Below are 14,251 nucleotides of genomic sequence, written 5' to 3' on the forward strand. Positions count from 1 at the left end.
CTCCCAAAAATGATTTACAATTCTGTCTATGAGATGATTAGGCTGGTGGTCCAATGTCTCTAACTTCGTTTCCGAACTGTGTTGCCACCCCGCACCATGTTAACTAGTTCCTGTATCGATGTATACTAGTGCCTGTATCGAGCAAACGAATACGACATGAATCCCATACCGTACAGTGCAGTGCAGGCGACACACGGCCTTACATACCTTCGACGATACACTGATGTATGTATATCTTGGCGCCAGAGCTCCATTACGTCGGCAGTGTTGTCGCCTTACCGGCAGTGGCCTTCCGGGGAGACTTCCCATCACCACGGCGGCGGCGAGGGTGCGGTTTCTTGATCTGGCGGAGCAAGTATCGCAGAAGGCTTCCCGTGTTCACGTTGTTCCGGGGGAAATACTTCCTCAAAGGTTTCGTGTATGCGCTCAGCTCTATCTCCGAGTCGAACGTCTGGACAGACTGCCCCGAAAGTGGCGCCTCGATGAGATCGACCAGGTTGACATGCGCCGAAATTACTTTCTACGCTCCCCTTAGTGCATAGTCTGTCCAAGTCGCTCCCACTCACCCTGTGGCATTTCTTGATATCTTTCGGGGCGGGATTCATTCCCAGAGCGGAACATAGTAGTCGCCAAGACTCGAGGGCGTCCACCCTGGTTCCGTACATGGCGTTGAACTGCTTGACCATTGCATCGCGCAGATCGTCCATCGCTGCCTCTCGCTCTTTTGTTTTCCAACCCAAGTCCTTGCCCATCCGTTTGAACTCGCTGAGGAAAGGTGCCTTCGAGTTGTACTCGAAATCAGGGTAGTTCGCGAAGAAATCTTGGATTGGGTGGACTTTCACAGGGTCCGCCTATAACGAAATGGTGCGACGTCAGCGGAGGATCTCAGCCTGAAACAACTAGGACATACCTCCACTTCAGTGGGTTGGCGTAGTGGATGTGCGGTGGGATGACTCGGATGATACGAGGCTCGAGAGACTTTGGAAAAGAGCGGCGCTTTGCTTGTTCGCAGGACCTGCGAGCTCAGCGCGACGATGAGAGCGACTCTGTCCATCACGATGCACGTCCGCTAGAAGTTGGGTCGAGCCCCTCTCGGTTATGTATTTCTCATGCATGCCTCGCACATTGCGCGCGGGTTACACGCGTGAACGACACGAAAGGGGGCATTCCTCACCCGCGAACCCTGTGAGGTATCTTAAAGTCGGTTCTTGATGACTGGCGCGAACACCGTGTCAGACACGCCGGAGCTTCTGCGCACGCATTCTCGACGCTGACTGAAGCCCCCTACACAAATGGAATGGCCCTAGCTGTCTCTGTTTCACGAATTTGATAACATGTGCTAGCAGCGCTAGTATGCATCATATCTACGGTGAGATCGAGACCGCTTTAAAACCCCATGAGACCTAACGCCGTAGAAGACAGACGGAACGTAACGGCACATACCTCCTACGGTATGATCCTTGTCGTCCTTGAGTGTTTGCTTCACTATGCCGGCGGGGCAGCCGCCCGGCCCCTACGGGCGGTCGCTCGACCCCTTGCTCGACCCCCACGGGTAGAGTCGGCTCCACGACGGTACATGGATGGGTTCTTGATCTGGCGAAGTAAGAACTGCAGGAGGCTCCCGGAGTTGACATCGTATCGCGGAAAGTACTTCATCGTCCGCTTCGTGTACTCGCTGAGCGCAAGCTCTGATGTGAACGTCTCGATGGACTCCCCCAGGAGGGGCGCCTCGATGAAATCCACCAGGTTGACGTGAGTCGCTTTCACTTTCTGCGCGGAGTTCAGCACGCCGCATCATGCTATACGTATAGCGCAGTTGTTTTGCGTACCTTCTGGCAGGTCTCGACGTCGGCGGGCGGGGGTTTCATCCCTAGAGCGGTGCACAGGAGCTGCCAGGACTCGAGGTCGTCCACGTTTGTCCCGTACATGTCGTTAAATTGCTTGACCATCGCGCTGCGCAGCTCTTCCCTAGCTGCGTCCCTCTCCTCTCTTTGCCAGTGCAGCACTCTCTGCATCCGCTGGAACTCTTCAAAGAAAGGTGCATCTGGATCGTAGATGAAATCGGGGTACTGGGCAAAGAAATCCCTGATCGGGTAGGTTGGGGCTTGGGCCTATGACAATGAGGTGTACTACTGTCAGGGCGTTGAACGCACTGGTCCTGAGATAACTAGAGCGTACCATGATGTTGAACGTGGGTGTCGAAGCGCTATACGATCGTGCTGCCAGGGACTCGGATACTGGGGGGGAAAGCGTGATGAAAAATTGACTCGAGGACTCTGCGGATTGCAAAGATAAGAGCGGCGGTCATCGTGAAGCACACCTATTAAGACCTGCACTATACCCATCTCGCTGCCGGATTCCCATGGTCACCTCGCATAGTACGCGGGAGATGGGCGAATAAACGCTATGACAAGCAGGTATGTGTCCCCTAAGCCATACAAGGCGTCTTGAGGTCGCTCCTGGGTCACTGGGTGGGGTCTCGTGCATGCGTCGTTGGAGGCGTGTCAGTCTTCTGCGCACGTTCTGCGGGGTCCATGAGAGGTAAATTGAGACGTCCTGTCAATGATTGGCTCACAGACGTGTTCATGGATAGTGTCGCTCCCAATCTAGGCAAGGCTAGTTCGTTGACACACTCCACCGGCTACCTTGATACAAATGGACGTCGGCGGCCTGTCGAACAGAATAGGGGGATACGCAACACGAGCTGCGAAACGAATCATAGGACCCTACCGCAGCACACACTGTGGCTTCCGCAGGTATTCTTGCCAAGCGTAGCAAGCGCCCACGCCGTTAACGCGCACATACCCGGAATGAAACTTACCGCAGCTCTTGAACTTTGCAATATCTCCTGTCATCTTTACGTTCACATTAATGGAGCCACTCATGTGTTCAGTATGCCACTGCGCCTCGTTTCTGGTCTCGTAAGCCTCCGAGGTCTGCATATATGCGACTCGGAAAGTGTACAGGGGTATGTACCGTGTGCACCGCATGCTCCCTGACCCAACCCTGTGCCATGCGCTCTTTAGTGACGATGCAAACGAAAAAGCAATGCCACGCTCACCGCCGTACCACCTGCTCCGGGATTAGTGCGGAAGATAGTAGTGTGCAATAAGTCGTGATCTGGGCAATGGTCAGCACTTCACAGTGGACGTCGAAGATGGCAGGCATACATGATACATTAATGCCGTCTATGACTGTCCCTGGCTCGTAGGGGCGGATGTCGATGCGGATGCGGATGGAGGCGAAACTAGGTCTGCCTCAGAACCCGTCGGTGCAGGTTCTGCGCGGGCCGGCGCCGAGGGCTTCGGCTTCCCTGACTGCCTGCGCGCTGAGGGCGCCACGCTCTGCGCCCGCACCTCGCTAAGCGGACGGTAGTTGACGTTCCGCTTCCAGAACTCCCTCGACACCGGCAGCCGCCTCTCCACGTCGCTCAGGAAGATGTTTTTGCCGCCCCAGACACGACGGCCCAGCCGCTCCTTGATGCGCTGCACCGTGCGCGCGAGCACGTCGTCGACGCGGGCCTCGAATGCGATTAGGCTGTGCAAGTCGCGGCGGAGAAGGTTCACGTGCAGGTCGATGTCGAACGGCTTGGTCTCTGGTGCGGACGCGATTGAGGCCTTAGAGTCGTCGACATGTGAGAGGGAGGAGGAAGGGCTGAAGAAGCTGGAAAACCGCGAGGACGATGGACCTAGGGGCAGCTCCTCTTCGACGCCTTCCAGCGCTGCATCGCTGAGAGCCGGAGGTTGGTAGAGCCCCTCCGCAATCCACCGCGCGCGAACCTGGGTGTAGTAATCCAGATCACGCCGCTTCCACCGCGCGGTTTGTCGGGTCTTGTGTGACACCCAGCGAAGCAGATCGACGTCCTTGTTGTCGTTGGCAAGCGACGCGACGGAAAGGAGCAGGCTTCGGGTCACGGAAACGCGAGGAGAGACGATCTCTTCAGGCGGCTTTAGTCGTGTCATCTCGCGTAATGACCTGCCTTCGTTGCGTCCCGCTTCCAACGCGACGAGCAGGTAATGTCGCGCGAGTACCTCGTGCCCAGCTTTGTGTATGTGTCTGAGCATGATGTGGAATGTGGTGGTGTTTGGCCGTATGTGTGGAGGACTGTACGGCGCGACCTGCGGGTTTGAGATTCCGAAGTCATCATCTTCGTCGTCGTTGAATGCGGGGTTCGACGTCGAAGACGGCAAAGGATTGGTCGTGACCTCGAAGAGTTGCACCATCTTCGAGACGTTCCCGGCGCGCCCGAGGTAGTCGAGGGCCGTATTGAGAGTAGAGCAAGTGAAGGGCATCCGCATCGGCAGTCGTTGCGACAGACCGTCCTCCGCCGCGTCCTCGGCAGATGCGGCGGCCTTCTTCTCCCAGAACTCCAGCGGTGACCTGTCCGGATAAGCCAAGTCGATCCCAAACGCGCCCTTCAGCAGCGCAGCGAAACCCTGCATGTTCAGGGTCTCCTTCAGTATTCGAAAGGCCAGGTCGACGTTCGTAGGGGTGTATGCCACGTTTTCCTGCGACATCTCTTCGAGGATATTCATGCAGTGTTCGGTGATCTCGTCCACGAGCATAGGTCGGCGGAGGTGCCAGACGGGTAGGGTGAGGCGGTAGCTGAGAGCCCGTAAACACAGACCGTACGTGTCTGGCTGCTTGGCAAGCCCGACCTGCGTGATCTCGTCCAGAACCCGCATCGCGCTTTCGTAGTTTCCGAGCGCGGCGAATTGGTCCAGGACGCAGTGGTAGTCCTCCAGCGCCGGCACCCCACCCGAGCTACGAAGGTTGCGGATCACGTCTCGAAAACGCGTCTCATAGAGCAGCGCGTCCCTGAACCTCCCCCCTTCCGCCATAAGCTTCGCGGAGACAGCGCGCAAGTGCGCAGCGGAGGGCGAGCACTTCCTGAGCACGCCCTGGTGGATGTCACGCGGGACACCGCTCGAACCGTAGAACTGCAGCAGCTCAACGTAGCTTGCCCATACGCGGTGAGGACTCGGGCTCTTGATCTCCAGCAGAGCGCGAATATCCGCTATTTTCCGGCCAAGGGGCGTGTTGCTGAAGGTTTCTTCGCGCGGTGTAGATGAGGAACTTGACGCGGCGGACGGTACAGCTAGCGCATCGAGCCGCGAGGTGGTAGAGTGGAAGGGGCGGACATGAGCGTAGCTGCTAGCCGTCGCAAGCCTCAACTTGCGAACGCAGCGATGCGCCATGCAGTAACAGGAAAGCCGTGGTGCCTAGAGGAGCGAGACAGCGCGAAGGAGGTCGGGGTCGGGTCGGACGAGTCGGCGGACGTCTGCGCAGGTGTGTGGTCACCGTCAATGGGCGCTACTCGCCAGAAATCCGAAATTTTGCCACGTGACTGGGCGTTTCGCCCCGATTCCCGAAAGTGGTAAAGTACGAATCTCGCGGTTCGGACAGCACCCACAACCACCCGCAGCTCGACTGCGTAACCCACAGCGTTTAGGTCATCACATAATTCACCAGGGGTGCAAAACAAGCATTATCCACTGTCAAAGAGCCGGTCTCGAAGTTCAAAGCTTCCGCCACACCACCATCCGGTCCTCCCCAACATGCGTCTCAATCGTCTTCTCCGGGACCTTGTCCCAGACTTTATCCCAGCCCGAGCCGAGCACCTCCACATAGTGCTCCGGCCTAACAAAGAACGGAGGCCCAATATCCGTGTAGGGCTTGATGGGGTACACCAACGTGATAAGGAACCCGCCAGGCTTGACCAGCTTTGCCATTTGAGTAGCCCACTGAGGGCGCTGAGAGGGATGGATCGCCACGAAGAAACTGATAGCTGGTTTGAGATAGGTAGTATATGAATATAGATGGCGATACTCACGTATAGTCGTAAACGAGATCGAATGCCTCGTCTTCCAAGGCGAAGAAATCCGCTACCTCAAACTTGACGTTGGCTGCGTCCGTGCCAACAGAGGCCTTCAAGCTGCGACGCTATGCAATTAGTTCGGATAAACGCTGTATGCACGTGGACGCACTTACTCGTTCGCTGCTGCGATCCCAGTGGGCGAGATATCGTACCCGACTGTTTCCAGTCCCAGGGTCTTCGAAATGTAAATTGCATCGAAGCCCTAGACGGGCAAGTTCGTCAAGATCCACGCCATCCCTGGACTTCCGAGTGTCATGAGCTTACCCGACCACAGCCAGGAACCAGGGCGCGGCCAGATCGCGGGAAGCTCAACCCGCTTTCTTCGACCAGCTCCTTTAAAGCAAGCTGCATCGTGCCGATGTCCCACGGGGTGACTTTCGCTTTCCTACAAGCGCGATGAATGAGTGGACTGCCACACACCCTGCACGGCCCTTGAAATATCTTTAGCACATACCATGCCTCGTCCCATCCGTTCTCCTTCTGTGCAGCGAGGTCCGCGCGAAACTTGGCGAACTTCTCGTGGTCCTCTGGGCGTGTAGACATGGTTGGAACGCGTGCAGGCGTTAGCGTCAAGTTAAGAAGTTGTCTTCGGAGGGATTGTCCGTTGCGTCGTGGACGTCCGTCAACACGAGTCCAGCGTTTTAAAGGCCACTGTGGCCTGTCCAAGACCGGTCGGACACGCAGCCCAAATCGGATTCATTGGACTGTATCCTCAATCACGGGTGCGGTAACGCAGCAAAGAGCACGATCTCAAGCGTCGTGCGGGTGCTTTTTTGTGCCTTTCCAAGGAGGTGTCCGGATAGTATCTTGAATATCGTACTAGAGTAGTACAAGCAGGGTGCTGAGCCCGAGCGCTAAACATATCGCCACATGATCGATCGAGCGTGCCACTCACTTCAATCGGCGCTTGCCGGGAGCAAGCCTGCCACGTGGGGCCCGCGGGATCCGAAAAGGAAACTTGTGGGTCCAGCTTGTCTCCCAACCGCCCTGAGCCACCTCACAACTTCGTTCGCGGCAGGTGTTCAAGAACTTGAACGCCGACCTCCGCGCTGTACGGCAGTACGCCCACCCAACGTGTTCTATTGCGTGGCTGGATCTTTCCTCGTCGCGAAGAGTGGTCGTAACCCGCTTACATCCCGGCGGCCGGGAACAAGAGTAACGCCAAGTGTCGCTTGCGGCTTAATAGAAGAAGGCCACAACGTGGCGGTCTGGCGAGGTTCGCATGCGCTCTTGTGAGACGTTTCTTGAGCTCGTCATCGTGCGTTTATCAAGTGGTCTAGCGCGGACCTTACTAGACCTTCTGACAGATGGAATACAAGACCACACCGGTACGAGCCAGGCTCGCGTAGAACAAGGAACATATGTCCCCTGCAAACATGGAAGAACGTCGACCACGTAACAAAAGAGGCCCTCGGCCCTATGTGGTACGTTATCTATTGCCTCCATGATATGCGCGTTGCGCGCTGACCACCTGCCAGAGGTCGACGAAAAACCACCGTGAGCTTATTGTGCTGAGAAATCACGTCTTGGTATATGCAGGGAGAAACATACCCACGAAAGTCGCACCATCCCTCGGGGGACAATATCGTTGGCTCCATCATCAATTGTGAGGCCACGTCTGGCCCCTTCGCTACGACTCGAATCTCTGGGAAGGTTGTACGTTACATGAGAGGAATCTTGCACAGCTTGCCGAGCCTCACATTATCGCTTCACAGAAATGAGTGGCGTACGGCAGCGTTCTCGTGCTATGGCCGGTCGCCATTCTTCGTCTCTGTGCCTCGGGCGCACGTCGCTGGGCGGATGTGCCGTACATTCAGCCGCCACCGTCCCGCGACAGCATCACCACAGGCACGGCGCATTCCATGCCAATCCGTGTTCACACCACCTAACGTCACGTCCACTTCCACCAGAAACATGTACATGGGCGCGGCTCGCGAGGCCTCATTTACCCGGGGCATCTGCCGTGAACCCCTCTACCCTCGCGCGCCGAGCGTGCCGGGCACGCTTCCCGACGTGCGCAGCCGTCTCGCCTCAAGTACGATGTGGTCGTCGTTCTCAAGCCGGCTGCCTCTTTGACAGCGTTCGGTGTCAACGAGACTTGAGGCTTGCAAGAACACCGTCTTCGGTCGCTGCTAATCGGTCTTGACGAGCGAGACCGCAGAAGCGAACGGCGACCCCCACGTTCCTCATACACGCTCTCACGTCCCAGATCCGACCGATCGTAACGCTCAGCATGTCGTGTTCTCCTATACGCCGACCGGTTTTGCATGGGAGGGGACGGGTATGGCGTCGCAGGTCCAGACCAGGCTGAAGATGGTGTTGCAGGCCATCCATCTTGCGTATCACGTTTTAGCTCAGAAAGGCAGCAAGAGATGTACACCGGGGTTATCGAACCGATCACTATCCAAAGCTGCAGTCGAATTGCCCTCCGTACGCCGTCTGGAGCTAATCGCCATGTTTTCTGCAGGAGCAGTATCTTCGACGCTACTCGCATCTTCCGCCATCTGCAGCCCTGCTTCGCGTTGTGTAGCATGGTAGGCGCGACTCGTCGCGGAGTGGAAATCTAGGGGAAGGGAACTCCACGCTCCCAGCTGCACGGCTTCGCTCAGGCACCTGCCGATCGCCCAGCATGAGACGCGTCCTGGCGTCGGCCGCCCACAATTCCTCGACCCTGCGGAAGCCCGGAAGCAGGCCCTCCTTCCACATCCCCATGCTCCGCGACCCTCCACGCCGCGGCGAACTGCAGCGTATCTTCTCTCCGCCGTGGGCCCGCCCCCCACAGCGTCGTCGCCCGAGCGCGCTGGCCGGCTCGGGCAGATGGCGCGCTCGGCCCTGTGCGTCGTGCCTCGTCCGGTGCGGCACCCGCCGCACTCAATACAGAACAGCACTGATCAGACCGCACTGGCAGGCGGCGGAAAACTTCTGGGGTACGCCGGTGGGTAATGAAAACCTTGTCATCCTCCTTCCCCCAGATCCGCTATCTCTGCGCACGGCGGCTCCCACGCAGCGCGCCCTGCGCCTTGGACCGTCACGGTGCCCCCCTCGAGGATTCCGCGGGTTCTGCGCGTCCGCGAACTCTCCGCACGTCTGAAGATCACTTGCTCTTTCCGGCCGCGGACGGGCACCTGGGGTGCGTTCCAGAAGCCCTCGTCACCGTTCTGATCCCTGCCGCCTGACTGGCAGCTCTCGCCCGCGGCCGTGCGCGCACGGCTGCGGTGACTGCCAGTGGCAGATGGCTGCGCCGTCCGTCCGACCAATGGCTGGTGCGGGAGCCGCACGCTGGCGGGCAGCAGCAGCAGCAGCGGGGGCATCTGCGCTGCCGTGTGCTGGCGGGGACGTGGACAGGCAGGGCAGGTGTACCACCATAACGCCACCTGGGCCGTTCCGCTGCGAAGGTTCGCCAGAGCAGGCCTGAGCCGGCGGACGGGCCCGTCCGTCATGACGCCTGCGGCGACTATATCCGGCCAATATAATTGTGGCGTTGCAGCTATTTGCACCGCAGGGGCAGCTCCCACCCGCGTGCCAAATGCTTATGGGGGGCGCGCGGAGAATAGGCTGACATCACTCGTGCGCCGGCGAGGTGGTTTTTCGCCGGCGTGCTCGGTGGGGGCAGCGCGGCCGGGTGTGGGAGGGCGCGTCCGAAAGCGAGGGTGCGGGCCCTTTCGCTGGCCTCCGATAACGTAGCAGAACTCAGCGCGGGGGTGCGAGCACTGCGTCCGAGATCAGAAGCCCTGCAAGCTGTGCAGAACACTCAATGGCCCGTCCTTGCGCCGGGCCTGGGACAGCTGGGAGGAGGCTGCGAAGGCAGGGGGCGTGCTCTGCATATTCGGTAGATTCGTGATATCACTCCGCCGTGATTCCGTAACTACGCCGTCCGCGGCCATCTGCATTCGCTCTCCGATGGCGGACGGTGAAGGAGGGCAAGTGTGCGGATGGGCCGGCGGTGGGGGGGTCGAGGCTGGGGCGTGATCGGTTCGGGTGTCCGCGAGCGGAGGAGGTGCGTGCAGGCCAGGCAGGTGTGCCAGGGACGGTGGGCTGTAAGCAGCAGATGCATCGACGTGCACGTATGGGGTATGCGGCAGTCTCCGGCGGCACGATACGCGGGTCTTGTCCGGACGGCCTTGTTCTGCGCATTCCCTTCGGGGCGGGGGTCGATAGAGTGCCTGGACTTTTTGGACGGTGGGTTTGCGGGGCGTCATATGTCGGTCGGCTAGGAGGCAGCAGATGGGTTGACACGTCAATTTGGCTTGCGACGGTAGAGGAAGGGCTTCTTCCGCGAGTGTTGTCTATCCCTTCCTCAGCGGCGAATCGGCTTCCGAACGCCACAAAGCTGCTCGAGAATTACCGACCAGATCCGGTGCGCCCGCTCAGATCTGGGCGAATAAACCGGAGGTGTCTGGGGGCCCCTGTCACGCCTGCCCGCACAGGGGGCCAGCGCCTATCGGCGGAGGAAGCGATCCACCATCTGGCCAGAGCCATCACGCCCTCCGTGTTCGCATTCCGCGCGCCGCCAGAGCGTCCATTGCTGCCGCCGCGCTGCCCATCGATCACCCAGCATGATAATCATCGCTCCCGCAGATGGGCATGGCCATCTAATTCCCTCACAGACGCCCTCTGGACGTCAGCACTCTCGGCCTGCGCGGCTGCGTCCTGTTGGCCTCCCAATCAAAGTTTCCGCCGCAGCCTCAGCCTGCGCACAGGGCACCTCCCGGCCTCTGCGGGCGGCAGCGTGTGTAAACGTGAACCTCCACCGAACGAGCGGATGCGCCCAGCCGGGGTTATGCGAGTATCGCGCGAGCTAGCGCGCACCCCGCGACGCATGCGCGCATGAGCAGCGCGGCCTAAATGTGCACACGGTCCGGACGCGAGCCTGGTGCGTTCACACTCGTCAATTCTGGGGTGCCCGCCGCCTCGCCGGCGCATCTGCACTCTATGGGCACCGCGCCGCGACCGCTGTGGCAATCACCCCGTACAGTGATATGTGGTCGGGGCTGCTGTCACCGTCGCAGAGCCATCTGATGATGCTCGCCGCTCGTGTGCCCGAGGGATGTCATCGCGACATTCCACTGTCCAGTCGCGCGCGGGCGAGCGACCAATCCCGCACCAGGCGTGCGGGAGGATGATACCGCCCGCCCATCCGTCCGCGCAGAGTTCTGATGCTGTGAGGCCGTGACGAGCTGTCCGGAGAGTCGAGACCATCAGCCTGGAAAGCAGTTGCCCGACTCGGCCGCTCTTCTGACCGGTCCTTGACGCGTACGGTCCTAGGCGGTCCATCGCTCTGGCCGAATAGCGTTCATCTCTGCGTGATGCATGCTCCGCTGCGTACTTGATGTCGTACCAGTGAGAGCCAGGGTTTCCATTAGAACGCCTTCATGCGAATGTGATCCTCCCGCAAGGAGCACCCTGGGCAGCACAGGAGCGGACGGAAAGATCCGCCGTGCACAGGACAGATGGGCGGCGCGCCCCCGAGGACAGGACGGCTCGCATTGCATTGGGTGAACAAAGCAGGACTCAATGGATTGGTTTGGGACGAACGAGCGTCCAGATAACGGCTAGCAGCGAGGTTCACAGGCAGTGCGCATCCCCTGGCCACTAGTAAGGTCCGGTGGTCACTCGTAAGTGGCGTCAAATTCGAGAGGCCTGTGTTGACGTACCGTACTTGGACCAAGGTGGGCATCTGCAGCCACGATCGGCGGCATCCGTTCCGTCATCGCAGACAACGATGGCACCCTTAATGTTGCCTGATGCTTGCCTAGTTGCCGTGGTCTGGATTGCGGGACACGGGTGAGGGTACCGGCGGATTCTGCGCCGGGTTCACGCAGGGCGAGTAGGATAGCAAGCGGCATGATTGATGAGGGGTATCTCCGAATTACAGTCCTCTAGACGGCGGGGTATGACATCGTCGTGGGTTGCACGACAGCGGGTTTCGACGGACGGAGCACCTAGATTGTCCGGACGGCGAATGCGACGCAGATGCACATGATGGAGTCCTAATTCGGTCCAAATACTGTCAGCTGCACGCCCGGGTTTTCCTATCAGAGGACCGGAGAAAAAAGGGCGTACATTGGCGAACACCTCTTGAGCTACCGCATCGGAATCCTCCCAGTGGCAGACTAGGTCGGCTCTTTACGTGTGCATTCGTCAGATCCGCCTCTTCACGTACAGTTCGCTCCGCACGTACCTTCCTCCCTGACCGAGGTTCTCATTTATCTGCGTCAGGACGATGTATTTACTTCGCGGTCGCGGGGTTGTCAGACTTCGTTATGGCACAAGTACAAGCCCGCGGCGCACTCACAATCCTCTTGGCTGGATCTCTGCGCGGTACTCGGTTAACGACCGAACGAGCGGGGCACTCGAAGTACCCAAGTAACATGGCGTGGCCGCTCACCTAACATCCGCTCCTTCACGCGCTCGCCTATCTCCTTTATCCACGCCTTCACCTTCTCGCGCTCGCGCGGCTCGGGCCAGGAAGCGCTTCCCAGCGTCGTTTGTAGCAGCTTCTTCATGTATGCACGAGCCAATTCGGAGTCGAAAGTTGGCCGCGGTGATGGCGCGGACGGGCGGGGCGAGGGTGCGCTGGAGCGCGGTGTGGGTGGTGAGCGGAGTCCTGAGGCCATTGTGGTCGTCATGAAGGTGCGCAGGAGGAACAGAGAAGGGGGACGTCGTCAAGAGCCAAGACACAGCGCCGCCACACTGCAGTGCGCGCACAACGTACCCAACGAGCCCGCTGCCACAGCCCGATGTGGAAGTTGACGCGTGTTTGGGTCGGCGCGTGCGAGCACGTGGCGGCGTTTTCGCCCGATTTGGGAGAGCTGGGAAGCGGTGCAAGCGCCCGTCGCGCGACGCCGGAAGACGCGCTCGGGCAGTTACACTGACTCCTTGTCCCAGGCTCACCACTAGCAGAGTGCTCGCGCTAGCTATGTCGTCTATCACGTTCCCATATGCTGGTCCTGGACATGCTTCGTCGTCGTCGATCTCGATGAACGACTCGCAATACGGCTCGTCGTACAACCCTCCGACGGACACGTCCTCCTTCCAAATGAACCCGCTGTCCTCGCACCCGCCGCGCACGCCCCGGACGTCCATCATGTCCAACGGCTCGCATGTCTTCGGCACGGACATCTACGACACGAAGGCCGACGCGGAGGAGAAGCACCAGGAGCCCGAGGTCGAGGATGAGGAGGAGGAGGACGAGAAGCCGAGCGCGGCGAAGAACCACGTGCGGCGAGAGGATGTGTGGCGGGAGCTGCTCAAGTCGGCGAACGGGCGCGACAAGGCATTCGTATGTCTAGATATATGCTTGCGAGTCGGGCAGTCTAGATTAACGTTTCTCGCAGAAACTCCTGCAATATTCGATGAAGATGTACTTGGTGTTCCATGTGGCGGTCACCTCCACCCGTGCTTTCCGGGGGAAGCAGCGTCCAGCATGGGAGGCGGAGCTCACCAAGCGCTTGGCATCTGCTGTCGCAGGGTTCTCCCTGACCAGGTGAGTAGTTAGAGAGGTGGGGCGACTTCGCCGCATTAACACGAGCCACGCGCAGGAAATGCCTCATCCTCTTCAACTGGCTGCCGCCACTCACGTCCATACTCGCGCAGCACTCGTCCGATACATACGCGTCGCACAAGAACAAGCAGAAGCCGCTGCTGCACACGTTCCTGCACGCGCCGCCACCCGTATTACTAGAGTTCATCAATGGTCTCGCAGATGACGCTGCGACCTTCTCCAAACTTGGGATTATCGGCAAGGTGACGGGGGAGCGCGCCGGACGGCTTGCGGATTACTGTTGGTTCGCAAGTACGCTCGTGAACCTTGTCGAGAACAGCGTCGAGAGGAGCGTCATTCTCGACCTCCAACATCAAGGTATGTGCCCGCTGCTAGTTGTACGAGACGCGGCGCTCATGCGGTCGGTCGGCTGTGCTACGCGCAACTCAGTGGAAAACCGCCTTTACTCCGAGTCTATGGGTGGTACCACCACGAAATCGAATCCAGCTGCCAATAAGCTGGACAACAAGGAGCTCGTACGCCTGCGGCGTCAAGATTACTGGATACAGGTGACGAGGATGAAACTCCTCATGGACCTGATATTTGTCTGTAAGTTTGCCCTGCCTCTTACCGAAAGCGCACAGCGCTCATCTCCCTGGCCTCGCCCCAGCGTACGACGTGTTCCGCCTCAAGCGCGCCAAAGGCCAGGTACAAACTATGGCCGGGCTGGCCTCTGCAGTGCTCAGGTGAGTGGCGTATCAGCGCGCGCACTGTCATTGGAGGCGCTGACGGGCGGCGTTCAATGCAGCTCGGCGAAGCTGTACGACAAGCACAAAACTATGCTCAGCAAGTCGCATACCCACTGACCTATTTACCCCCTATGATATACC

The 14,251-nt window shown here is 59.2% G+C and overlaps 7 protein-coding genes across 7 annotated transcripts; 2 read left to right on the forward strand and 5 right to left on the reverse strand.

Annotated features, from left to right (window-relative positions):
• Nucleotides 1-253: 253 nt before the first annotated feature.
• Nucleotides 254-830, reverse strand: TRAVEDRAFT_115709 (uncharacterized protein; the record flags this gene model as incomplete). Its single annotated transcript, XM_008037618.1, has 2 exons — nt 254-516; nt 563-830. Coding segments are annotated over 2 exons (531 nt in total), but the record flags the coding sequence as incomplete, so codon positions are not given.
• Nucleotides 831-1,485: 655 nt separating this feature from the next.
• TRAVEDRAFT_117909 (uncharacterized protein) lies at nt 1,486-2,093 on the reverse strand (the record flags this gene model as incomplete). Its single annotated transcript, XM_008037619.1, has 2 exons — nt 1,486-1,770; nt 1,830-2,093. Coding segments are annotated over 2 exons (549 nt in total), but the record flags the coding sequence as incomplete, so codon positions are not given.
• An 811-nt stretch (nt 2,094-2,904) lies between these two features.
• Nucleotides 2,905-5,243, reverse strand: TRAVEDRAFT_27477 (uncharacterized protein). The gene is made up of 3 exons (XM_008036674.1): nt 3,171-5,243; nt 3,062-3,120; nt 2,905-3,006 (listed from the first exon to the last, which is right to left on the reverse strand). Exon 1 carries the CDS (start codon nt 5,196-5,198, stop codon nt 3,189-3,191), a length of 2,010 nt encoding a protein of 669 aa, XP_008034865.1. The 5' UTR covers nt 5,199-5,243; the 3' UTR covers nt 2,905-3,006; nt 3,062-3,120; nt 3,171-3,188.
• Nucleotides 5,244-5,519: 276 nt separating this feature from the next.
• TRAVEDRAFT_44932 (S-adenosyl-L-methionine-dependent methyltransferase) lies at nt 5,520-6,421 on the reverse strand (the record flags this gene model as incomplete). Its single annotated transcript, XM_008036896.1, has 5 exons — nt 5,520-5,781; nt 5,834-5,935; nt 5,992-6,080; nt 6,143-6,263; nt 6,333-6,421. The coding sequence occupies 5 exons, from the start codon at nt 6,419-6,421 to the stop codon at nt 5,520-5,522; spliced, it is 663 nt and encodes a 220-aa protein (XP_008035087.1).
• Nucleotides 6,422-7,417: 996 nt separating this feature from the next.
• Nucleotides 7,418-8,196, forward strand: TRAVEDRAFT_57204 (uncharacterized protein). The gene is made up of 3 exons (XM_008037019.1): nt 7,418-7,534; nt 7,594-7,726; nt 7,789-8,196. Exons 2-3 carry the CDS (start codon nt 7,596-7,598, stop codon nt 7,952-7,954), a joined length of 297 nt encoding a protein of 98 aa, XP_008035210.1. The 5' UTR covers nt 7,418-7,534; nt 7,594-7,595; the 3' UTR covers nt 7,955-8,196.
• A 3,182-nt stretch (nt 8,197-11,378) lies between these two features.
• On the reverse strand, nt 11,379-12,586 carry TRAVEDRAFT_27479 (uncharacterized protein). The gene is made up of 6 exons (XM_008036675.1): nt 12,267-12,586; nt 12,174-12,192; nt 12,060-12,110; nt 11,942-12,002; nt 11,533-11,868; nt 11,379-11,470 (listed from the first exon to the last, which is right to left on the reverse strand). The coding sequence occupies exons 1-5, from the start codon at nt 12,493-12,495 to the stop codon at nt 11,821-11,823; spliced, it is 408 nt and encodes a 135-aa protein (XP_008034866.1). The 5' UTR covers nt 12,496-12,586; the 3' UTR covers nt 11,379-11,470; nt 11,533-11,820.
• Nucleotides 12,587-12,857: 271 nt separating this feature from the next.
• TRAVEDRAFT_35506 (uncharacterized protein) lies at nt 12,858-14,227 on the forward strand (the record flags this gene model as incomplete). Its single annotated transcript, XM_008036748.1, has 6 exons — nt 12,858-13,160; nt 13,216-13,364; nt 13,420-13,739; nt 13,812-13,970; nt 14,032-14,107; nt 14,170-14,227. 6 exons carry the CDS (start codon nt 12,858-12,860, stop codon nt 14,225-14,227), a joined length of 1,065 nt encoding a protein of 354 aa, XP_008034939.1.
• Between the last annotated feature and the right edge of the window lie 24 nt (nt 14,228-14,251).

The sequence above is a fragment of the Trametes versicolor genome, assembly GCF_000271585.1.
Source record: "Trametes versicolor FP-101664 SS1 unplaced genomic scaffold TRAVEscaffold_3, whole genome shotgun sequence".
Lineage (NCBI taxonomy): Eukaryota > Fungi > Basidiomycota > Agaricomycetes > Polyporales > Polyporaceae > Trametes > Trametes versicolor.